General features: G+C 44.3%; 1 protein-coding gene across 2 annotated transcripts in view; it reads left to right on the top strand.

Moving 5' to 3' along the window:
• C2_2H8orf34 (chromosome 2_2 C8orf34 homolog) overlaps positions 1-25,883 on the top strand; it is a 1,039,122-nt gene that overhangs the window by 274,715 nt on the left and 738,524 nt on the right. For both annotated transcript variants that reach the window (XM_069220300.1, XM_069220301.1), the window contains exon 7: positions 17,463-17,629. In XM_069220300.1, the coding sequence (XP_069076401.1) occupies positions 17,463-17,629 (167 nt within the window). The remainder of the gene's footprint in view (positions 1-17,462; positions 17,630-25,883) is intronic.

Genomic DNA, 25,883 nt, shown 5'->3' on the forward strand with positions numbered 1-25,883 from the left:
TGGCTATGGTTATAGTCTTTTCTCCCTTTACCCTACAGCAGAGTGCACTGTAGCATTTTTTTTATACATATGCACTGGTTATACTGTAGACCATAACCATTATAAGCATTGTTCTGCTGTTTGATTGTATGGATATAAGTAAAATTTTGAAAATTAACGTTGCCTCTGTGAGCATCATAACAACATTTAGGGCCCGATTTTGAATTTGGCGGCTGGAAACTCTGTCTGTCAAACTCCCGACAGGGTGGCCGCCGCCCACGCAGCGACCTCCCTGCCACAGTTATTATGATTTTCCAACTAGGTCAGTGGGTGGAAACCATATATTTCACCCGCTGGCCTAGCGGGAAACAGGCCACAGCATTGTCTCCAGCTCGTAATCGAGCCGGCGGCAATGCTGTAGCCTGCAGGGTGCCCCAGCACGCTTGGAATGTTCACGGCCTGCAAAGCAGACAGTGGACATTTTGATGGTGCTGGCCGGGGGAGGCCTGCACTGCCCATGCCAAGTGCATAGGCAGTGCAGGGACCCCCCTGGTGCCCCCTGCACCCGTTCTCCACCACCCTTTCCACTATATTGAAATGTAAGACATGGCTTCGGGACTACCATTTGTTACCTGACTGTGGTGATTTAAACACTGCAATTCTACCTATCAAAATAAATAATTTTGAAATGTCAAAATATTCCTTTTAAATATTGATGTCAACCCCATGTAGGCTTTGCCCCCTGTCTAGTAGAAGTAGACTGGGCCCAGTGCCAGCGACAGGAATAGATCCAACTGAACTCAAAAGGAGTCCTCACACAAGGGCTTCCATTGCCCTTGGTTTGATCTGTTCCTGTCACGAGGGCTAGATCTAGCCACACAAGTGGCACAGCATTTTTATCAGCACTAGTGGGACGATGCTGGGTGGTAGGAATTGTGTGGGTTCTGGAAGTTTCCATCACAGAAATGTAAGGAAAATGTGTGATTACAGGCAAAGTTTGAGGTTTGCAGGGCATTGTGGGTTAAACAAACTCATGGAATTCACACAAGTCACCCCATCCTGGATTTTCCTAGGTGTCTAGTTTTCGAAAAGGTACAGGTTTGCTAGGTTTACCTAGATGCTGGCTGAGTTAGGGCCCAAAAAATACAGCTACCCAAAGTGCAAAAAACGTGCCAGTTTTGAGTGGAAAAACTTGATGTATCCATATTGGGTTTTGGGTCGTTTCCTGTTGCGAGCACTAGGCCCACCCACACAAGCGAGGTACCATTTTTATCAGAAGAATTAGGAGAGTGCTGGCTGGAAGTAAGCTTCTGGCTCACTGCAGATTCCAGAACGATCCACCACAGAAATGTGAGGAAATTATATGTTTTTGTCAAAGTTTCAGGATTGCAAGGGATTCTGGGTAAAACAACCTTGTGAGAGGCACAGTGTCACCCCCATCCTGGATTCATCTAGGTGTCTGGTTTTTAAAAATGTACAGGTTAGCTAGATTTCTGCATGTGGCGGCTGATCTAGGGCCCAAAATCCACAGCTAGGCACGTTGCAATAAAAAGGTCAGTTTTCAGTGGAAAGATTTGATGTGTCCATGTTGCATCTTGGGCCTTTCCTGTTGTATGTACTAGATCTACACCCACAAGTGTGGTACCATTTTCTTCAGGAGACTTAAAGAAACACAGAATAGTAGAACAAGAGTTTTTACCAATTGTATTTCTCTACATCTGCGCCTTCCAATTTTAATCAACTGTGTAAGAAAAAGACATTTTGAGAAATGCCCTCTAGTTCACCTGCTAGTATGAGTGCCCACAAATTTGGAGATGTGCAAATAACCACTGCTTTTAAACTCCATATCTTGTGCCTATTTCGGAAATAGATAGGTTCCTTGATACCTGCATTGCAAGGTGCCTCTCGGTTATTGGCTCTGGGTACCTCAAGTTCTTGCAAAACCCACAAACCCTCTAAATCCCCACAACCAGAAGTATCTAGCAAATCTGATGGTATAATGCTTTTGTTAATCAGCCATCATGACGAGAAGTTACAAATGAAAATGTTGTCACAAATGGCCTTTTTATCTACTAATCTTCAATATTTTTGTTATGACACTTCGTTTCTTTAGGACAGCCTCAAGGGATCTACATAAATATGACCCCTTGCTGAATTCAGAATTTTGCCTAGTTTTCAGAAATGTATAGCTTTCCAGGATCTCCCACCGTATTCACACCCATTTCACAACATACTGGAAAAACGTTTTTTCTCCTATCAAAATGCCAAAACAATGTTAAAAAAAAAATGTGTTTTCCGAATCAAGTCTGCTTGTTTCTAAAAGTTTTGAAGATGGGGATTTTAGCACTGACAACGTTTTGTTGATGCCATTTGTAGGAAAAAATTAGACACTTTCTTCTGCAGTACTTTTTACCCTAAGAAACCCTATAAATTAGCTAATTTTTGGCTAATTTCTCGGTCCGCTTTAGGGGTATCCACAAACCCTGTGCACCTTTAGAATCCCCAAGATGTTGTAAAAAAGAAGGATGCAAATTTGGCGGGAATAGTTTATGTGGACAAAAAGTTATGAAAACCTAAGTGCAAACTACCCCAAATAGCCGAAAAAAGGCTTGGCAAAAGGGGGTCGGGTGTAGGTCTAGCAGCAATAGAGTTAGAGATGGGCCTTTAACTCTTTCCTTAATTAAAGCAGAATTGTGGGTGGTCTTGATAGATAAGGCTTTATTGTTCCAGATTATAGACTACCTCTCTAACCCCTCACCAGCAATTAGAAGGGGAGACTGGAGATAAGAAGGTTAAACATGGAAATGTAAACAGAGAAGGTGGATAGATGTGATGTCACTTCCACCATCTGTGATTTAAAATCATCTGACCTATGCATAGTGGTGGCAGTATCAGCTTTATTTTAATAAACATACATAATTAAACAATCATTTCGACAGTCTAATTAATACAAAATACAGCTTTTTATTTTAATTGCAAGAAAGAGACATGATATTGTTTGTGATAATGTTAGTTGTAACGGATCCTAATGTGTTCAGATAAAAAATAAGTTGCAAGTGTTTAGGGGAAATAAATTGTTTATAATGAAATGCAGAACATGCATCCAGTTGCAATTTTGAGAAATCCCAAGCCGGTGGTAAAGTTCATTTGGCTTTTCTGTCAATTTCAATGCAGTATATTCTTTCCACATTAAAATTGTCAGCATTGTGAGTGTAAGTTGTGTTGTAAATGTGTGACCACTTTTCATTCATTATTGTTGTACACAGGCATTCTTCAGTTTCCAATAACAGAACGTGCAGCTCAGAGTTTTCTAACAACCTTTAAACAATTGTAAGGCTTTTCTAAACTGGGGCTGTGTAGGCTAGAATGCTCAACTCACCGCTAGAAAAGTCTTGTTTTTATAGGTCAGAAAAAATCCAGCATGAACTCAAAGTTTGTAGTTTTGTAGAAAATGTACCAATGGTTGCTTTATACCACAGATTTTAAGCAATTCAAGTTGCCTCTGAGAAGCTGGGGGACCACCCCATCCTGCACCTGCCATCAGACTTTGGGAGAAGAGGAGAGGCCATCCTCACGTTTGTCCAGCTGCCCAGCACTTAAAAACAGCCTGTTACTACCTCAGCGCAGGACGCTTACACTCACAGGAGGGACTTCACATCCCATCCTGCATCTGCCTTCAGACTGTGTGAGACTCAAGCAGAGGAGGAGGGGGCCGCCTGAACCTGTGTCCAGCTGCCCAGCACTTAAAAACAGCCTGTTACTACCTCAGCGCAGGAGGCTTACACTCATAGGAGGGACTTCACATCCCATCCTGCATCTGCCTTCAGGCTGTGTGAGGCCCAGAGAGAGGAAGAGGAGCCACTCGCACCTGTGTCCAGCTGCCCAGCACTTAAAAACGGCCTGTTACTATCGAAGCGCGGGACATGCCCGTGTGAAGACCGGGCAAAGAGTGGGTCTGTCTGCAGCCAGACAAGGCTGGGCCATCCCTCTGGCACTGGAACTAACGTTTGGAATTTACCAGTGAGTGTCCCTGCCCTGTAACTGACTGTAGCAATGGGCAAGAGGAAAGCAGTTGGTTGCTCTATGAGTTTACTTAAGCCAATAAGCATAGATACTATGCATGAAAGAGCGATTGGGGTTGTGTCAAGTGAAATCACCCTAATGGAGCGCACGCTGTCTCTCAACCTGGTCACTATCTATGGGGGGAAGTAGATGTTAATGACTCATCCCCAATTTGTGCCCCACTACTGGCAGCAGACAAGAGACCTGTGGGTAATATGACAGTCTCTAGTGGTCTCACATATAAACAAAATGGCCCTGTTGTAATTCCTGCTCCTGGCTCATTTCCTGAAACTTCGAGGACCTTAAACCCCACGTCTGCTGGTGAGCCAGCTACCAAACATCAAAAATCATTTGTTCCGAGTACCAAATTAAATCCCAATCTGGTTGTATGGGCGCCGGGAGTGTGTCATCTTCAGGACATGTTGAGATCAAGGAGCTGTGTAGCAGATTTACAGCAATTTAAGAGCTCCAACTTAAACCGGTTAAAGGCTGTTTGGATGCAGTAGAATCTTATTTAGCAGGAGCGTACAGAAACCTAAATGCGGATAATACCAATGTTCACTACAGCGTAAATACAGTGTAGCCCGTGCACAGAGACATTCCCCAGGGGAACATGGAGGAAAGATTTCAGCAGGACAGAGAATCCTTGAAGACGCAGAGCCATCTTATTCCTATCCCACAGGACCAGGTGACTCTTCAGGGTGAAATGGGTGCTATTTGGGATGTGGGAGTACCGCTAGCAAAGGAGGGTTGTATTAGGAGACCAACCCAATAGTATCAGCTTCAGAAACCACCCCTGTGTGGTCCTAGCCTGGCCCATACATGTCAACAGGCTTGGAACCAGTGACGCCCTCTGCCAAATTGTGCTTTAGTCTGGAAGTTACATCTTCCCCCTGCATCTGCCCCTCTGGTGGTTGTTTTTACAGGTGTCCCTCTGTAGGGGCCAGAAGCATTGGAATCTACCCAAGAACGTATGCCACTAAAGGAGGGATGAATAGTTTCAGTTGTAATAACATTATAATGGCTAGAAGGGTGGGTTTGGTGGGTCATGGGGAAAAAGCATTCAAGGGGGACTGCGTAGTGTTAAACTTTAACTGCCCTGACTTTGCTGGGCATGTGTTATGCCACTGTGCGACAAGAGTTTTTCAGGGACCATGAATAAAGGTTCTTCCATTGGGCTTCTTTTATCCCCTGAGGGACACTTCTAGCAGAAGTACTTTTAGCAATGCACACCCTCAGCTTAAGGATAGTTTAGGCCCTTGTAACTATGATCCTGCGACTAATCGAGCGACGTAATAGATTTCAGACATTGGAAGACTTAGATAGCAATGGCTGATTGAGCCCTGCATTGGAAAGTACAGTACAGAGCACACTGGAGATAGCGAATGACAGTGAGTCTCATGTGAGTGAGTGGACTGATAATGGTTGTCCTGTTCTTAAACTTTGTGGGTAGAACATGGCCAGGTTGAGAGACAAAAGGGTAAATGAGGATTGGTTGAAATTTAGCTCTGATTTTCCAAAGGTGCAGGAAACGTGGAATCCATATAATCTGTTTTATTTAGATGGGTATTTATATATTTTTTCACCCGTAACCCTTCTCGTGCTGCTGACACTGGTGTCCCTGCAATTGCGGTGTTCTTCCACCCTGGTCGATTCGGGCTCGGGTAATTTGTTAGGAGTCCTATTAGATTTTGAGGTGTCCCCAAGTATCTTATTAGTACATTTTTCTTTTAATAGGGATTGCCAAACTGAACACTTGTAGGCCTTAAGGTCTTTTTTAGAGGTGCTTGGAGAGACATATAATATACATTATTTGGTTCTCCTATTAGGGGATTTTAATCTGCATTTTTGTTCTCTGGGTTGTTATGATTTTGATGGTGAGTTCATGTTGGAATTTGACTTGGGTGTCCCCTTTGAACATTCTGTGGAGTGTAGTATGCTTGATGATGTCATTGCTGATTTTTACTTGTGCAAGGTGCCCCTAAGGGCGAACTTTTCCCCACTTTTACTGGTAGAGGCGACAAAACACTTATAGATTATGTATTTGTTTCAGCTTGTTTCCCCAAGTTTGAGCTCCAGTTTAGGATTCAATGGTCGTAGTTTAGTGATCATAATCTTTGGTCCTGTATCTGAAGTTGAGAGGGTGTCATGATGACCTATCTATGGTTAAGGGTGCTAGCAATAGCAATATTGTTTCTCACAACAAGGGTCATTGAATAAAATGGAGCAAGGTTACTCCTGATTCCTTCATTGATACTCTTTACTCAACCTGTGAACAAGACTTTTTATTATGTATGGAGGAGTCTACAAATCATGAAACTCTATTAGAAGCTTTCACTGGGGTTAATGAACACATTTGAAGTAATATAACTGCCCCTTGTAATGGTTGCAAGGATAAGAGAGGAGAAAGATGGTTTAATTCCCGATGTTCTAAGACCCGTCATAATCTATTGGTTGCATTGAAGGGTATCCCGAGAGATAGGGACGAGGTTGTTCAGAGGAGGAAGGATTAGAACGATGTCCTAGCAGCCCATAAAAGAGAAATTAAAGAGCAAACCTGGGATGATCTCCTGAACCCTTAAATTCTTAGTAACACTTCCAGCTTTGGGGCAGTTATAAACCAGTCTTTTTTCACTGGCATGGCTAACAGTAGTTTGTACCACTTAACCAGATGTCTGGGAAGAGCATGTCTCTTGAATTTATGGTACTATGTCAGAGGTTGTGCCAGGCCTACTATCTGTAATTATGTGAGCAGACTTTCCTTCAGACTTCACGGTAGAAGAGGTTACAGTTGCCATTGCTAATGTGACTAGGATTAAGGCCCCTGGACTGAATGGGGTCCTGGCTGACGTATTTAAGCAGGACCCCTTGGTTTGGGCTAAAATCCTAACCCACTTATTTAATGTTGCTTGGAGAAAGGGCCCTTTGGCCACATGACAGAGATCTATTGTATTCCCAGAGTCCATAAAGGGTGGCAGTTCTGATCCCTGTTGTTACAGGTTAATTTCTCTGATAGACTTGACAGTCAAGGTTTTGGGCAGGCTGATTCTAGCGAGACTGGATGGTTGGAGAAGAACAATGTAATTTCTTGTCTCCAATATGGGTTCAGTGCCTTAACCTACACCTTACTATTATTAAGTATACAGTGGCTAAGAGAAGGCAAATTTATTTAGCCTTCATGGATTTATCCTTGGTCTTTGATCGTGTCAGTCAAACTAAGCTATGCTCCATACTGATCGATCTGGGTTTTGACCGAGCTTTGGTACATTTTCTCCACTAACTCCATCAAGACCTCTCAGTTGTAGTTAGATATGATCAGACTGGGTCTCTATTATGCTCAACAAGGGTCCAAACGCTGGTTAGGCAAGGTTGCATATTAGCCCCATTTTTATTTACATTGTATCTAAATTATCTTGGTCCTTCACTGTGTGCAACATCCAAGGATATATCTACGGTAGGTTCACAGCTTATCCCTGCATTGATTTACGTTGACAAACCGTTCTGACAGCAAGAACAACAGTAGGTCTTCAGTGTATATTAGATTTGTTCATAGATTTCATGACTATCCTAGATAATAATACCAACTACTCTAAATCTCATGCAATGGTTATAGGTAATAGATGCAAGACACAGGTAAATGTGCACAACCATAAAAATCCTTTGCATCTAAAGCTTGTGTATATTCTTGAACTAACCTAGAATGAACATTTGTTGTGCAATCTTCTTTCATGTAATCTACAAAGGAAGATGTCTCTATGTATCAGTATTATTAATGCTATAGCAACTAATACTACCACTAAGAATGCAATACTTGTAATAATCTTGTATCTTGTCCAGTTTAGGAAACACATTTGTCTCAAGTCATACTGATAAATAAAATATGGGAGCAAGTAAAGTCAATAATCCGCTCTCAAACTTTTTGCACTAAGCAGCTTCTTGAGTTTTCTTCTTTTCATTTTATAGTTAGTTCTTTTGACTTTATTTACAGCAATCTTCATATAGTCATCCCTATCTTTACTCTGTGCTTTTCTAAAATGTTGCCCCACTCTGCTACTACAATATTGAACCTAAAGAAATCTTCCTAATTCTTTCTGTTTAATAAGTTATCAGTCTTTATTTCAGTCTTTTGCACTTTTTATTCAATAGCGTATTTTTAAAATGTTTATTTCTTTTATGCCATAGAGGTTCAAATATTTCTGATCTCAAATCTATCATATCTGATATTGGTGTGTTTAGCACTTGATTCACTTAGTAAGTCTATTCAGGTGCAGAATACCTCTGACAAGATACTCAGACTCTTTTTGATCTAGTTGGTACCTTCGTCTGTGTCACTTACACAACTTGAATCTATCTCCTCTGTGATTGTTGGCAGCATGCATTCAACTGACACACTTGATCTCAATTTCTTCCAAACATAGTTGTGTGGCCACTCAGCATTGTAAGTGACTCTTCTTGATTCAGTACTTGTTCCTTCACCTGGATCCTCTGGCTGTTCTGGTGATGTCTCCACTGTTACCTCCGGTTGAGCTCTTTTTGCTTCTTCTTTACCAGAAACTTCAATTACACTTTGTGAAATCACAGGAATTTGGATTGGTGCAACTGTGTGTGGTTCTTCACCCATTTCTCGTCCTTGCTGTTCTGTCACTTGCGGTATCATTCCTTCCACTTGTACAGCAGTGTTTGTGATCAGAATCACCTTTAAAGAGCATTTCAATCTTGGTTCTAAGCATTATTTCCACACATTCTTCTTTATCAGTCACCAGGAGTAAGGTTGTAACACTGCTCTTGATGTGGATTTGCAGTGCAAATCCACATCAAGGGGAGTTGAAAAATAAGCCACAAGTCTTTGAGAATCTCCATGCATCTGAGTATGCCCTGAGAGAGTGCAGCCCTCACTCTTTCACTGCAAAACAATGTAAACATCTTACTGTAATCAAGCATTTCCTAATGCAGGGGCACAACAGAGACTTTCTCTCAGCTCTAGGAAAGCTTTCAAGCACTCATTGTCCCATGGAAGTGTATCAAGCACATCTTAGTGTGTCGGCCTCACAAAAGGCTTACCTACTAGGGAACAAGTTTGGTATTCACTGTCTACAGTAGTCAACCATTCCCAGGAACATTCTGACTTCTCGCTGTGTTATGGATGGGTTCATTTGGAGGATGGTCTCTATTCTCTCTTGGGACACCTTTCCTGTTCCTTTCTCTTTAATTTGTCTAAAGTACTGGACTTCTTTGTGATAGTATTGCAGTTTACTCAGATAAACTGTATGTCCATTCTCAGCTAGGTGATTCAACAAAGTAATGGTATCTTGTCTGCAAGCTTCTCGAGTGCTTGATGCCAAAAGTAGGTCATCAAAATACTTCACAAGAAGTGAATTGCAAAACTTCTGCAGAGACTCATGATTTTTCTTAAAGATCTGATTAAATATTGATGGGATCTCATTATACCCCTGTGGAACATGGCACCATGGCAAAACTCTCTATCTGAGTACAAAAGGGAACATGAGTTGGCTATTCGTATGCAATGGGATAGAGAAGAAGGCCTGACAGAGATCCTATTCTGCAGTGCATGGAATTGTGGAAATGATGGTTGCTGGATTCAATACAACAGGACAACATGGAACAAAAATGTTATGAATCTTTCAGAGGTCTTCAACAATCCAATATTTACTATTAGACTTCTTTAAGCACTTGATCGGAGAGTTGCAAGGGCATCCAACAATTTCTCTAATTCCTTTCCTCAACTTGTCTTCCTTTATTAGTATTATTCCTGCCACTGGCTTTGGGGTCAAAATGTGTGGTGGTGTTCTTGGAAAAGCCACATTGGACTACACTGTAATTTTTATACTGGTTCAAAACCTTTGATTAGCCCAATGTCCTTCTCTGTAAAATCCCACAGAGGTAAATCCTCTACTGTCCTCAATGGATATAATCCTACAGCTGCTTCCTGTCAGGCTATTTTAAATTCAACATCTTCAGCATGACTTTGAAACTCGACATATCCAGTGTACAGTAGATTTTGCATTTTAACTTGCACAACAAATCTCTTCCTAACAGATTTTTACCACACACTAAAAACTGGTATTTTATCTTTCTGGTGTTCTTCAAACTAACCTTTATTTACAGGAATGTCCCTGAATTTGTTATTTGTCTATTTGCAACGTCTACAACTTGGATCTTCTTTCCTGAGAGGGGTAGGTCTGGGACTTCTATGGTTATAACAGTGGAACAGGTGGCTCCAGTGTCATTCAGAAGTAACACTTAGTGGCCATTTACCTCAGCTTCTACAAATGGTCCACTATGGTCTACCTCCAAGACTGCAACAAGTACTCAATCTTCTTCTCCACCTCAGGCACCGTCATTGTGAATTATCAGAGTGAGAACTCTCACTGTCCAACATAGGGAACTGTTTTAAATGGGTTCTGGTTCTGAGTCTGAAATGGATTTGAATTTGCTCTTGGCATCTGATTCACCTTCAATCTAGGGTTTCCCAAATCTTTCAGGATCTGCATCAATGAAACCCGTGTCTGCACTGGTACTTGCATTTGCTGAACTAGTATATTCTGCATTTTCACTTGATTTCCTCCTTGCAATTGAGCATCACTGCTCATTCTATTTGGATTTATTCTACACTCCCTTTTCCAATGCCCAATTTTGTTACAGAAATCAGGAGTCATTCTCTTCAATGTAGCAACATCGACACAAGAATTCACATAAACCGAAACTCCTTGACCTCTACCCTGTGAAACAGTCATGCTTCCTTCAACACCTTGAATACCAGCTTGAAACCCAACACCTTGCATTGCACCAAAATTCCCTCCAAACAAATAATTCTGCAACCTTGTGTGTGCCAATTTCATCCGTGCATGCATAAACTTCTCCTTAAGTTTCTTCTGCTTTATTTCCTGTTCATCACTACAATATTTTGCATATCTCGGAATCTCATCTAACAGTTTTGTCTGCCAGCAAGTCTGGCTCTGTTGTATGTGTATACTTATCTCCGGTCCTAATCTGAGAACAAACTGTGACTCAAAGAACCCCATATCATACCTGTTGGGATGTTCCTGCCCATTGTGTTGTCTAAACATCTGGAGTAATTGCTCATAATAGTCATCCACTGATTCTTTTAGCTCTTGGGTCGTTCTTTTTATTTTCACCCAATCAATATCCTTTGCAGGAACTTTGCCTTTCAGAAGTGTAATCATATCATCATATTTATTCATATCCACAGGAGATGGTGCATTTGTACGTGCATCTTATGTTGGTTCCATACATGGCCATTTACAGCAACTTTACACTTGGCCCACACATTACTTGGCAATACAATATCAAAGAATGCATTCAAATCAGTCCACATCACCTTTGACATTCTTACAAATTTGTCAAATTGTGTGTACCACTGTACAGGATTCTCTCTCAATTTTGGAAAATGATTGGTAAATGCTGCAAGATCGCATCATTTTCAATATGGACATACCCTACACCTGGTATTTCTCTCAATGGAAAATCTGGGACTTCTCCTTCATCTGTGGGACCTGGCAGTGGCTTAATATTTTGTCACATCTGATTATTTCTTGTTTCCTGTTTGTTTGCCCATTTGCTCTCTATTTTCTCAAAATCGCTACATTTATGGATGCATTTTACTGACTCAGTAATGTGTAATTGTGTTCATGAAGAGCTCATTGTCTCAATAGCTTCACCATCCAGTGGTGCCAGCAAACTTGTCTGCAATGGGACGCTTTTTGAATGATCAACTTCATATTTTATCATGTGTGGCTGCTGCACACCTAGTAGCCTCTTTGCTCAAATAAATCAACCCTTTTTCTTGGTATTGAGGCACATGCTCAAGTATTTTCCTTTGTTTTTATTTTCTGCAGCTTCTTTAAACCTTGGAGGAAGAAACCCCATTTCAGATAAAGTAGTCAGGCTTGTGCTATTAGTGCTGTACAGAAAATACATCTCCCTTCCCTCACTGACTGAACAGCCTGTGGTGTTGTCCAAGCAACAATTTGTGAATTCTGCAATGCCGGGATGAACCCTCCAGCAGTTCCTTGAACTACAGTGTTTTGGACAATATTAATTGGAGCAGTTGCTGGGTAAATCCCTAATGGTTTTGCTTTTCTATCTCTAGCAACAGGGGACTGTACAGTCATACTAAAAGCAGTAACACAAGGAGGCATCACTCTAAGAGCAATCTCAACTCGGGGGAGGCACAACATTATATATAACAGATTGTACAACAACTGTGTCATCTGCAGGACTTTCAATTTGAATTGCATTCAGGTCAACAGGGGCTGTAGCCAATGTCACATTGGAGGTAGAAACATGCTCAGTATTTGTAGTAGGGACCACATAAGGTGCTGGATGCACACCTAACAATGAATCCAGAATTTCATCCCCTGAATCACTATCTGTGTTTGACTTCTTTCCACCTTTTTTCTTTCCATTGCCCTGTGCTTTATTCTTTTTCCGCTTTTATGGTTTTTCAGTACTAATTGCTGGGTACAATCTAGCTACTTCAACTATGGCTTTGCTGCATCTCTGCTATTCCTTATCCCATCTAGCACTGGCATAATTACATACAGCTCTCTTAGCCTTCTTCTGCTATTTTTCTCTTTCTTTAGCAAGTGCTCTTTTCTCACATGCATGCAATGCTTCATATTGCATGGGTTTAGGTGTGGCTTTACCTCATATAGTATGTTTTTCAATCTTTCAGTGATTCTTTATTCAAATGTACCATATTCCTGAAAACTTGAGGACCCTCATTGTTGGTGATCTTGCACCATTAACAAAGCCACAAACAGGTATGCAATCCCATACTTGTTGCCATTTGACATGCTGGTGTACCTTCTGGAGGTGCTTCTCCACTTTCCCATACTGGAATTGTTGCATCACCTCTCACAAAACCTTTAAAAACTTTAAAACATTTCATGATTTTGGATTAGTCAACAAAAAACAAACAACGTAATTCAAATCTTCAATGTTTTGATTCTATTCTGTATACATCAATTTCTTAGTAAGCTCATCTTCCAATCTCAGCCTGGTTCTGCACACTGACTGTCCAGTCAGTGTGTGGCATTTCACACCAACCATCCAATATCAGCTTCCACAAATTATGCAACTCCTCACTCCTTGAAGCAGTTCACCCTCCTTTACAATTTTCTCCTACACACAATTCTACAACTCTAAGCAAACACAAAATAATCAATCTTTGTCTGCCCCTCTAAAGAAAACAAAGACAGTTCAACAAGTGGATATTTTGGTTTTTACACTCTCCTCACTCAAAAGATTTTCACACTTGCAAATTAAGTCTTGACTAATGGTAAATCACCTTAGTCAGTGCAGCTTCACGTTGGCAAAATAGATTCCACTAACATCAATCGATATTAGTACATTCACAACAAATTGTTATATTCCCTATCTCAGTTGTGCATTCGACAATACCTCACGACCTGCACCACTAACCTTTAGCAGACAAGAAAACAATCAATCAAATCTTATTTATTTATCCTGGTATCTTAATCTACTTCTGAGTCCGATAACCTCTTCAACGTCTTTACAATAAGCACATAAACATTATCACCATTTCATTAAACACACATAGGCAAGCACTTGAACAAAAAAAACTCAATAACCAAGATAATTGCGACGTATAATCCTATTGATACTCACACCGCCAATTCTGCAACCGCCTTCAAAACTGTCAATCTTCAAAAATGGGCCCTGGCTTACAGACAAGGGCATCTCTCTAAATCAATGATCAAAATAAGTAATCAATAAATCATAGTAAATGCATTAAGTGCGTGCCATAAAGGAAAGAATGCTTATTCTAGGAATGGGAATGGAAAGGTGTTTGTTAGAAACCCATAAACATTCCTGTGTTCAAGAGAGATAGTGTACCTAGCCAGTCATTATGCAGTGGCGGTTGGACTGCCGCCAATGTGGCGGTCCGGTAGCCACATTACAACCGTGGCGTTTGCACCATGGTCGGACTGCCAGATCATGACTTGTCGTCGGTCTGGCAGTGCTGGCGGTCCTGATCCGCCAGGGCAGCGCTGCAAGCAGCACTGCCCTGGGGATTACGAGTCCCTTCTTTGCTGGCATTTACATGGCAGTAGCCCCGCCACGTAAAGGCTGGCAGAGACACAGTGCAGGGGGTCCAATGCCCTTGGCATGGGCAGTGCAGGGGTCACCATGGCCAGCCCGTCACACTTTTCACTGTCTGCTTTGCTGGTGCACCCTACGCACTCAATGTTGTTGCTTGCTCAATTATGAGCCAGCGTCAATGTTGTGAGCCGATTCCAGCTAGGCCAGCGGGCGGAAACTCTGTTTCCGCTTCGGCCCGCTGATCCAGCGGGAAACTCTTAATAGGGGCCACAGGAAGGGAAACGCGCTGGCGGTAACACAAATGCGGGACTTCGGCGGACGGCCTTTTCCGTCCGCCAAAGTCATAATGAAGGGCATAAAGCTTTAACATCAAAAATCAGTCAAAGCCAAACTTCTCATAAAGAGAGGTTTAAGAAACTCAGAGTTTCAGAATAGTGTGGATATTGGTAAAGTAGCTATGGAGAAGTTGGTATAAGAACACACACTATTTTAAAAACACATATTTTCAATGCTGCAGTTAGTCGTCTCTTCTTTATTCAGACAGTCAATCATCTTTCGATGCTCTCACAGGAACAGGATCCTCCTCCCCCTCTCACCAAAAATAGAATGAGCATAAGCAGCAGTGTAGAATGAAACATTTCTTAATCCAATACATGGCTATTTCTTTTACACATTCATTCCCTTTAGAAATTCTGCATCTTTGTGTGTGAACATCTTCCTTACCTCAATAAATATCAAATCTTGATTCATTACTTAACAGTGATCTTTGTGCTAGTAGAAACATTTACAGAGTTATAGGAAAACATTTATGCAAATATTCATGTGGAAAATAGGTCCATGAGAAGGTCAGGAAATAAACATTTTAAGTTAGTTTAGCACGTTCTATTCCTATAAGCTTTGTCAGGCAATCTGACTTCACCTATTTAGGTCTAGTTCAAGTAAATATGGTTGCCTACTACAATTTTTGCATCTAAACACATTTTTTTACACTATTCCACAGTTAATTCTGTATATTTTATTGCATTATTTTTCTTGACATTGTAACACGCTTCAGCAGGGTCATGTACTGAAGTATGGCAGATGAATTGGTTCCTCTTGCACATTCTTTTCTAGTTCTATTCAGTCAGCAATTACTTCTTTCAGTAAAGGATCTCACTATGTGGATGAAAAAGTTGAATATAGCCATTAAACCTTTATCAAACGCATATAACAAAAGTGATTAGGAAATACAGTAGTCTGATTTGGAAATGCGATTTTGTTGTCCTGATGAAGTGACCATTCATTGTGAACTATGTTGACCAGGTGATTCTTGTCAATTGAACGAAGGAATGAAAACAGATTTGTACTTCCTTCTTTTGTGCTCCTTATTTTGTCTGCATTTTTGGTTGAGGTGTGATACCTGCTAAGTTAGGATTTCCAGTATGAAAAGAAGAGAACATAACACTAATCTATTTTTTTATTTTTATTTATCCCATATAGTTAGTTTCTTTCAAACTAGCCTGCATCACACATGAACCGTAAATAAGAATAAACCAAACTTTCTCTTGCTAGCAGATTTCGAAACTCGGGTGAACATCGGCAACTAGGAAATGTAGATAACGTCCAGTTCGATGTAATTTAAACATTTAAAACAATCTTTCCCGGTCAGCACCCGAAGACTACGGAATTCCATTTCACCAGAAATCAGGATTTTACAAATGTATGTTTTATTAAAAAAGGAACTCAAACACTGCTATTCAAAAACACCTTCACTTCGGGGTACGTGAAATATTTGCATCCCAAACCGGGGGACATTGAGTCAGACTTGATATGCCCCAGGGCCTCATTGGTTGGGACTCGTTATTGGAATATAAAGAATGCCAGTGATAGGTTCCTGGTGTAGCATACTCCCAGGCCCTGACTTTGCCATAATATGCTTGACCCAAACTACCTACATTAACCCGCTTGTATATTCTACAATGAACATGTTCTTCCTGTCAGATGTTGAATGACATTGTTAATCCTCATCCACCCTTCTTGCTTTTATTCTTTCCCCTTGCCACCTGTTAGTTCCAAAGCATTGCTCGTTGTAAAGCACTCTTATACCTACGGGTCTAACTCACACTAAATCAAACTCTTAAATAAATAAACGATGTGGATAAGGCTGAAAGCCAAAGTGGGTTGGAAGGAACCTTGCTCCATATCCTTCTGTCGTCAGTGGAAGCTGGTGCCATAGAATATAACAACTTAATGTCCATCTACCTACAGACATTATATAAGCACTAATAGTCTCATCCTGGTTTAAAAACGAATGTAACAAGGGAATGAGCTTACTAGGTAGAGTCACTACCCTTGAAGATCTCAGTTTGGTGATGCAGCCATTCTCTGATCTTTCGTGTGTCGTAAAAAGGGTTTTAAGACACTGTATTTGTGAACTCTTTGGCCTGACTAATGGCTTCCACATTGATAGGTCAGTGAGGAAAAGCAGAGCAAGACAACAGAGTTTCAGCAGGTTTGTTCCCTAGCAAATGGGCTGCATTCAGGACCATATTTTGGAAACATAACAGCAGTTTTCAAGCAGACTTAGAGTTGGGCAAAAGCCATTACTAGCTATACCAGTACATCTGTCAGGTTTCCCTCCTCAGAGATATTTTTTGGAAAGGCTCCATTGTCCTTCCTCGCAAATTGCTCTGTTGGAACTAGTTCCCAAGATTAACTGGTCAAGGAGAATCTCAGTTGGTCTGTTCTGGTGTTAACCCATGTGCATTCCCCTCATGTATGCTCTGTAGGCGAAGGACTACAGCAACACAAGGTGACTGTTGGAATGCTTGAATTAATCTCAGCCACTGCCAATTTCTAGGGCCACATTCCAGTCCATTGTTTTTCCCCATCATACCACTCTAGTCAAAGGCCTGCCTTATGCAAATCAGTACCAACCCTGCTCCTCCTGGAAATAGTATGTCTTGGACTGCCAGATGAGGCCCCCTCTAGAAGGGATTGCAAACTATGGGCACATGGGTTTTGCCATTATTTCCTCTCATTTCATATTAAAAGAAAGATGTCTCAATTAAATCTGTTTTGACATTTCTGTGAACAATAAAAGGGCAGATCACGTAGGAGCTCTCAGACAAAGAGGAGCATTTCGAGAGGTATGCGAATATATTTCATGCCTACACTGTTATTTTCTCTGACCCATGAAAATGAGCTGTCATAGACCTAATTTGGAACATTAGTGTCAACATGTAAAACTGAACTGAAATGATACTGAATAGATTCTAAGACTATATTTAATTAGAGACCCTAAGTGGGAATAACATGCATATTGTTTTTTTCAGTTTAAAGATGGAGCCAAAGAACAAAGGATTGAAGCAGCAGCAGCAACAGCATAAGAAGCTGCTGGCGGCCATGCTGTCCCAGGATTCTTTTGACTCCGTCCATAGTGCAGCAGCGTCAGTCACCGAAGAAGATATTGACAATGAGGATGATGCCATGGAATTACTAGGTATGTGATTAAAAATACAGTGTGGTATGAAACTATCACTTCACAAGATGATTGAAACATTTATATGAATGCTGATATTATGGTAAGAGTGTGCAGCATGCTGATGTTTTGTTGGGACACAAATCATGCATATGGCTTGGCGATCCGATTGTTGATGTGTTTACATTCACTGAAGACCAGATGTGTTATTGCTCAGTTGGATAAAGCATTTCTTTGACTTCTAGTCTGCAAAAAAGTATGCATATTTCATGGCACGCCAAACATACCTTATGAAAAGTGATATTCTCCTTTTATTGGTTTGGTTTTGGGTTGGTGCACAATTGTTTTACAACCCAAAGGGTGAGAGCCACCTAGTAGCTGGGAAATATTGCACACCCTTTGGTACACAAAAGAACACCCCCTAGATATTATGTGCCCTAATGCATACTGAGGATGTTCCCTGCCCGGGAGGTACTGCTGAGTAGTAATGGCCTCATGCCAGGCATCTGATGCTGCACTGGGAAGTAGGAGCAGATCCCATGTGGTGCAGAGCTTGTATGGATAGCCAGCCGGGCTCTTGCAGAATTTGAAGGATGGCACTTGAGATAATTGCGCTCAAGACCAACCCTGCAATTACAATGGACTCCAGGGTTACTGGGTGAACCTTTGTCCCAATTATTGCATTCCTGAGTCTTGGCTCTGGGTGGAAGGTGATTCCTTGCTCAATTTGCAGCATAGTGGTGCACGTTGGCCAACTCTAACAACTGTCAATTTCCGCAATCACCGTAGGGGTGAAGCACCAGTGAGAAGCAATGGTACAATCACAAAATGTGGAATTATTTCTAAAATGATGCCTGTTTTAAAGAGGCATAATTTTTTGGATGCAAACTCTCATCATCCAGCTGGTCATTTTGTGTCGGTGAGGCCAGTCTGGAGCCCAGCATGGACTCTTTAGTTCTTTATATCCCTGAATCACTGACTGCTGCTGAGTATTTTTTCCATGACAACAGATTTCATATCACTGTCTTTGTACATGTGTAATGGAAATGCATTTTATTATTTTTTAACCAATTTTTAAATCAAATTTTAAAGTTCACTTCACTACAATTATTGTGAAGCATCTAGAGTTTGTGCTTCAAATGATTATGCATACTCTGTCTCATTAATACTATTGAAGTTTTACATTTTGCGACCCACCCTCCCCCAACAGTCCAACCTATCTCCCTGACCCATATGTTAAGACGTGCATATATAGGATTAATTTATGAGCATTAACATTCTCCAGAGCTGAATACATCCACCATTCCATTGCTGTAGCCCATCATTCCAATAAATGATGCACAGTGTCTTTCACCAACAGTTAAAATTACTTGAGTGGTTTCAAACGCTATGGGTTTACTGTTGAGGGAGTGCCCTTCATCTGGTATTATAATAGGGGGTCCCAGACTGATTCAAAGTCTTTATTGGTATCAGACAAATTGCATGCCAGTCTTTCTTTCCTTTGCCATAACGTTTTTTAAGCGCAACCTCCAGTGGGCAATATTTGGTGATTCTTTTTTCTTCCAGAGGATGCCACTGTAGTTTGTGCTGGTCCCAAGAATTCCCATATATGCATTCTTTCTCCCTTGGTTTGGCGACGTGTGGTCTGCATCCACACAAAGAATATTAAATGTGAGGCTTCTGGTATAAGGTGGCAAAAGACAACTCATTCCAGATAACACTTGATCCTGAGGCAGTCCCATTAAATGTAAGTTATCTCGTTTATTAGGCCTCCAGCTTTCTGTCTAGCTGCAGGGTATAATCTCTGTAGTTTAGCCAGGTGCAATACCAGTCAAACATAAGTTTATAATGAGCTTCCCTTTCCAATATTCTATGTGATGCCTTTTTAAGGGGTCCAAATCTGAACCCTTTGTACCTCTGTGAGCTATCTGCCTATCAGAATATCCAGTTTATCTTGGTATACCTGGGATTTATGTCATATTTGGTCTATCAGGAGTTGGTATAATGCAGTGATACCCCCCTTTGCCCTAGTGTCCTTTCGAGCCAATTTCTGTAAGGGAGTGAGTTGTTAGTGTCCGATCTGTGCATAATACAGTTTCTTTTTCATTCAAATTGAATTCTCTCCTATAGTTGTAGGATTTAATGTCTCTTTTGACGAACATGTCGCTTACCGTAGGGCAGTCACACTCCATCATGTGCCACATAGACCTCCTTCCAGTGCCGGAGTTAAGGTGGGATTAAATTGGACAAACGTGGAAGGTTATGTAGTTAGTCTCAGATGTCTATTTCCTTCATCCCATTCTGCTGAGGTTGTGTCTGTGGGAGTACCGAGCCACACAAAAATGCATTTTGTTACGTTACGGTCCTTACAATTATAAGAAGCAGATACCACTCTGCTACGTTCATCACAACACTCGTATCTAATGCTGGAATCTTGGTCCAACACGATGGAATGTGTGAAGTCTACCCGTCAAACACGCCTCACCACTTCGCCTTAACTGTGAACTCCTTAGACGTGGTCAGTGAATAATTCGAATGAGTCTACATTAATACAGAAGTAATGAAACAAGGGTAAAGACATTGAGTACGAAAACATCTTTTCAAACAAGCTTTTTCAAACTCTCGAAGACCAAATGCAGTATTAAGTGTTGTTCCAAATGACAACAACATTTAATTCTGCATCTGGTATTTTGAAAACAAAACCCAGTCTAACAACTGACACATTCTTGTATGACCCAATGTTCAAGTACATCCTTTTTGTATCTTATAGATATTCATGAGACCTGAAAACCCAGCTAAATAGCAAAGGGTTAGTTTACCTCACGAAACCAATAACCAATAGAATTGCATGTTTAGTTTGCTCACTATGTAAAGCATTATATACAAATGGGGCCGTCCATCACAGCATCACATGTAATACAGATGATTGCTTATACATCCTGCCAAAGCCTATCCACGTAGACCACGTGTGTCCAGTCAGGATAACTGAATCATTGCCAGATCTTTTGGTGATAAACTGTCAGTGGGGCGCCTTTTCTCCCCCTTTCCGGGGTCACCCTCGAGGGGGCGCATTGACTGTGTAGCACCCCTTTGTGATGCACAGTCAGTGTGCCTCCTGATGCCTCTGTGGTTTATTCATAATAAGGCATAGGTGGTCATTACAACCCTGGCGGACGGTGTTAAAGGTGCGGTAATACCGCAAACAGGCCGGCGGACAAAAAAAGGGAATTATGACCGTGGTGGAAACCGCCAACAAAGACAGCCACTTTAACACTCCAACCGCCACGGCGGTAGAGACAAGCAGCGTGGCGGTCACCGCCAACAGACAGGCGGAAGACAATGTACCCCCCACAGTATCACAACCCGCCAATCCGCCACCTTTTCCGGGGCGGATTCACCGTGGATAAAAACACAGCGGAAACAGCTTTTGCAATGGGAAAACGCTCACCTTAACACATCCCATGAGGAAGGAGGCCACCATGGAGCAGGAATTACAAATCCTCCCTGCCCTTGTCTTCCTACTCATCTACGAACACCAGCGCCTGCGGCGGCGAAGGCAACGGTGAGTACTGCACCTACGACATAGGGGATGGGGGAGGCAAAAGTCAGGGGGGAACACACGCAACACCCCCACCCCCACCCTCGCACATTACAACACACACACCAATGCATTTCCAAACATCACAGTAACAACCCACAACCCACCCGGAAGAATGCAAAGACAAAACAAAATCAGTTCAAACATTGTAATGTATCCAAATACACGTATCAAATATATACAGTTATATATAAACACATTCAAAAATATATACAGTACGAGAAGTAGTGCAGATATGCACATATCAATGTCCGTGCACCACTGGGCCAAAAATGCATGGGCGAGGCCCACACAAGATACCTGTCCACAAACGGAGAGAACACTGCAGGGGCATCAGAGAGAAATACAACAGGCACCTCAGGGGGAAGGGAAGGGGGGGCACCTCAGCCGGATTACAGCACCACGCCAGATCCACGACGGGGCTCCATGCCCATTGATGTATCCTGGTGAGTGCAAAGCCACAGTCTCTCAAGTCTCTCCAGTGGGTGGGTTGCCCACTGCCATATCCTGGGGAGTGCAAAGCCACAGTCTCTCAAGTCTCTACAGTGGGTGGGTTGCCCACTGCCATATCCTGGGGAGTGCAAAGCCACAGTCTCTCAAGTCTCTCCAGTGGGTGGGTTGCCCACTGGCATATTCTGGGGAGTGCAAAGCCACAGTCTCTCAAGTCTCTACAGTGGGTGGGTTGCCCACTGCCATACGCTGGGGAGTGCAAAGCCACAGTCTCTCAAGTGGATAACAGTCTCCACTGGTTCTGGAGGGGGACTGGTGCCCAGAGTGCTTCATCCTGTTAAGGACAGACGGAGTGGATGGATCTCTCCACTGGTTCTAGAGGGGGAATGGTGCCTAGAATGGATTAGGCTGCCCGTGACAGTTCCTGTCCCGTCACTGTCCCAGCTGTACATGGGATAACGATGATTGATGTGGCGGTGTTTTCCTTCTGCAGCGGTGCTCTGCCCTGTTCAGCGGTGCTTTGCCATGGTGGTCTCAGAACTGTTCAGCGGTGCTTGCCCTGTTCAGTGGTGCTTTGCCATGGCGGTCTCAGGCCTGTTCATCAGTGCTTGCCCTGTTCAGCGGTGCTTTGCCATGGCGCTCTCAGGCCTGTTCAGCGGTGCTTGCCCTGTTCAGCGGTGCTTTGCCATGGCGGTCTCTGACCTGTGCATTGGTGTGTGGCATGACGGTCCCTCATTGCCCAGCAGAGCTGTGGCAGCCCGGGCCCTCCTGGGCACTGACTCCGGCGGTGGTCTACTGACCAGTGACGATACTGCTGCCCTCCTGGGCACTGACTCCGGCGGTGGTCTCCTGACCAGTGACGATACTTCTGCCCTCCTGGGCACTGACTCCGGCGGTTGTCTCCTGACCAGTGACGATACTTCTGCCCTTCTGGGCACTGACTCCGGCGGTGGTCCCCTGACCAGTGACGATACTTCTTCCCTCCTGGGCACTGACTCCGGCGGTGGTCTCCTGACCAGTGACGATACTTCTGCCCTCCTGGGCACTGACTCCGGCGGTGGTCCCCTGACCAGTGACGATACTTCTGCCCTCCTGGGCACTGACTCCGGCGGTGGTCTCCTGACCAGTGACGATACTTTTGCCCTCCTGGGCACTGACTCTGGCGGTGGTCCCCTGACCAGTGACGACGGTGCTGGCGGTGGGGTCCTGGCCGCCGGGGAGGATGCCGCCCTTCTCTGCCGTGCTGCTCACACCAGGCTGTGCAGACTTCTTCTGGCCCTTCACCACCTTTGGGGGAGTCACAGCTGACTCTGCAATCCCCCTGGGAGCCATGTGAGTAGTTTTGCCTCCAGGAGTCTTCTCCCGGTCCCGTCGGCCACTTTCCAACTTTAGATGCTTTACAGGGGGTGGACTGGCAGTGCCTTGGCTCCGTGTCACACTGCCTGCCCTGGTGGCCGGTGCACTCCACACACCTGTAACACGCACCACTGGTACTGGAGTCTTTTTGGCTGAGGCGCTACTACGGGACTGATGAATTGGAGGGGTGGGGGCAAAGAGGTCAATGTTGCAGAGGGACAGTTTCTGACGAACACTGGGATGGGTAGCTAGAGGGGGTCTGGGAGTGGAGGAAGAGGAGGTGGTTGTAGGAGGTGTCACTTTAGGTGTTTTGGGTGCAGGTGCAGGTACTGGAGGCTGTCGTGAGGTGGATGGATGTTGGGTGTGTGGGTGCCCGCGTTTGTGTACTTTGGGAGGGGGCGTCACAGACACACTGGGAGAGGACACAGGGGATGTGTAAATGGGAGCGGGGGTGGTGAGTGCAGGTGAGCGGGATGTGGTGCTGGGTGTTCTGGTGCGAGTCCTAGTGCCTGTAGATGTAGTGCATGCAGGTGAGAGTGTAGACGAGACTGGGAGGGAGGAGGGAGACGACGAGGAGGGGGACACAGTGGAGGCAGTGGATGTTGCTGTGTCTGCATGTGTGTGATGCTTGTGTGAGTGCCTGTGGGTTGTGTGGTGCCTATGTTTGCCTGAGCTACTTTTGGGTGTTGAGGTGTGTATGCATGCTTGTCTGATGGTGTGCTTGGGACAGGCTGGGGTACAGGGAATTGGGTCTGGGTGGAGGAAGTTGGAAGGGGGAGGCTAGACACAGGGACAATGGCTGCCATCAGTGCTGAGGCCAGAGATTGCAGGGTTCGATGATGGGCAGCCTGACCAGAATGAATGCCCTCCAGGAATGCATTAGTGTGTTGCAACTCCCTTTCTACACTCTGGATGGCATTCTCAATGGTAGACTGCCCAACAGTGAGTGACCTGAGGAGGTCAATGGCCTCCTCACTGAGGGCAGCAGGGGTGACTGGGGCAGGGCCTGAGGTGCCTGGGGCGAAGGTGATGCCCACCCTCCTGGGTGAGCGGGCCCGGGGCGAACGCTGAGGGGCTGCTGGGAGGGCGGTGCTGGTAGGGGAGGTGGCGGCTGTACCTGTAAAAGTGGGGGGCACAGATGGTGCCGCCACCACAAGGGAGCTCCCATCCACGGACGATTCGCTGGTTGGTGATCCGGTGACCGACGTGTAGCTCCCCTCGCCCTCCATGGCCATGTGGGATGCAGCTCCCTCGTACCCCAGTGCCACTGTACCTCCGCCTGATGATGCTGATGCACACAAGAACAGGGAGAGCAGAAAAAGGGGGAGGAGACGACAGAAGAAAGACAGGTTGAGTGCATGGCTTACCGCTACCGTTGGCGGACAATACAGACACAGCAGCCCCCTGCACTACGCCGTGCTCTTGGCCTCTACAGATGCAATTCCTGGGATATGGCCTACATGGCTATGGTGGACATCTGCGCACACATGGACGCCACAGGGTCATCTATACCTGTACTTGGCCCACTACTGAGGTGGGGTGGAGTGCCACATGCCCTGCATTATGGAGGGGCCTAGCCTACGTATTTCTGCCTGGCCTAGGTACTCCCACAGCCCTCCACCCCCACCCAGACCCCTCAACTGCGTGCCAAGTCCCCAGAATGAGAGTGTACTCACCCCCTTGTGTCTGCTGTGATGCCCTCAAGCGCCCATCCAACTCCGGGTAGGCCACCGCCAGGATCCGGAACATCAGGGGGGTCATGGTGCGACGGGCACCCCTCCCACGTTGGGAGGCCATCCCCAGCTGAGCCTCTGCTGTCTTCTTGCTCCAGCGGCGAATGTCCTCCCATCTTTTCCGGCAGTGGGTGCCCCGTCTCTGGTGGACCCCAGGGTCCGGACTTCCTTTGCGATGGCACGCCAAATGTCCTTCTTCTGGTGGGCGCTGACCTACATGACATGTACAGGGGAAGAAGAGAAGTCATTACCAACTGCACCGTCAATGTGAGTGGCCCCCATCCCTAATCTTGCCATGTGGCACATGCATTCACACTCCTTCATGTTCCCTGAACTCTGCCCCCTTCCTTATTACAACCAGCCCTCTCCACCAAGGCATAGCCCATACAATGTGCTCCCTGTGTACTTACCTGTTGGTCTGGAGGACCGTAGAGTAGCGTGTACTGGGGGAGGACCCCGTCTACTAGCTTCTCCAACTCCTGAGCAGTGAAGGCAGGGGCCCTTTCCCCAGACGCAGCAGCCATTGTCTCTTCCAGACCGAGGTCACAGCAGCACTTGCAGTGTAGGTCCTCTCCTGTCGAAGATCAGGTATCGAGTGATTGAACAGATAGAAAATGGCGGTCACGTCCTCGGCGGTGACGTCCGCAGCGGTGCGTATCATCACCGCCGGCGCACTTCGTCATTGGCTCCTGGGACCCATAGGGTCCAATGTTAACCAATGCAGCATTGCGCCGCGGTCTACGACCGCCTACCGCGACGGTGTACAACGCCAGCACAGATACCTCACATTCCCATTGTCCCAGTTTAGAGGTCAGGCAGCCGCCATTTCAGGGGCCCACATGGCTTCATTTACTACTGCGTCACACATAGCTAGACCTACACTCAACACACATACAGGAAGAGTTTTGTGTTTGGTGTCGTGTTCTGTGTTTCTGTGGGTACATACCTGGGAATTTGTTGACTCTGTAGTCGCTGTTGTCCTTCCTAGGCACTGTCAGCTGGGACATTTGAGAAGATGGCGGAATCCTCCGGTGTACCGACCGCTGGTGGACCTGTTGACAATGGAGGAGTGACATTTAATCATCACCTACAGGTTTGACCGTGCCACTATCCAGGAACTATGTACCCAGTTGGAGCC

The sequence above is a fragment of the Pleurodeles waltl genome, chromosome 2_2 (assembly GCF_031143425.1).
Source record: "Pleurodeles waltl isolate 20211129_DDA chromosome 2_2, aPleWal1.hap1.20221129, whole genome shotgun sequence".
Taxonomy (NCBI): Eukaryota; Metazoa; Chordata; class Amphibia; order Caudata; family Salamandridae; genus Pleurodeles; species Pleurodeles waltl.